This window comes from Acanthisitta chloris, unplaced genomic scaffold (genome assembly GCF_000695815.1).
Source record: "Acanthisitta chloris isolate BGI_N310 unplaced genomic scaffold, ASM69581v1 scaffold23873, whole genome shotgun sequence".
NCBI lineage: Eukaryota > Metazoa > Chordata > Aves > Passeriformes > Acanthisittidae > Acanthisitta > Acanthisitta chloris.
In genome coordinates, this window is record NW_008663579.1 from 7,627 (window position 1) to 8,031 (window position 405).

The following is a 405-nucleotide window of genomic DNA, read 5'->3' on the forward strand; positions in this document are numbered from 1 at the left end:
CAGCATCCAGCTGGAGGGCTACCTCGGCCGCAAGCACGACTTGGAGGCAGCCACCAAGCGCGCGTCCAACCGGTAGGCACGGTGGTGGCGGCGGTGGTGACCACGGTGTCCCCGGGCGGTGGTGACACTGTGGTGACGCGGCGCTGGTGCAGGTCGTGGAGCACGCGGTACTGCGTGCTGCGGGGCGGCCAGCTCGCCTTCTTCAAGGATGCCAAGAGCCGCGCACTGGGGCTGCCATGCCAGGGCGAGGAGCCCCTGGGGCTGTGGGATGCCCGCTGTGAGGTCCCCGCTGGGTACAAGAAGAAGAAACATGTCTTCAAGCTCAGGTGAGGACACGGCGTGGCATGGGGTGGCACAGTGGCACGGGGAGGCACAGTGGCATGCGTGGCACTGGTGTATGTGTTC

General features: G+C 67.2%; 1 protein-coding gene across 1 annotated transcript in view; it reads left to right on the forward strand.

The window, feature by feature from the left end:
- Nucleotides 1–330, forward strand: part of LOC103798770 (spectrin beta chain, erythrocytic-like) — a gene marked incomplete at its 5' end in the record, with an annotated part of 7,752 nt that extends 7,422 nt beyond the window's left edge. Inside the window, 2 exon segments of the mRNA XM_009071053.1 lie at nt 4–72; nt 153–330. Of these exon segments, the coding sequence (XP_009069301.1) occupies nt 4–72; nt 153–330 (247 nt within the window).
- Between the last annotated feature and the right edge of the window lie 75 nt (nt 331–405).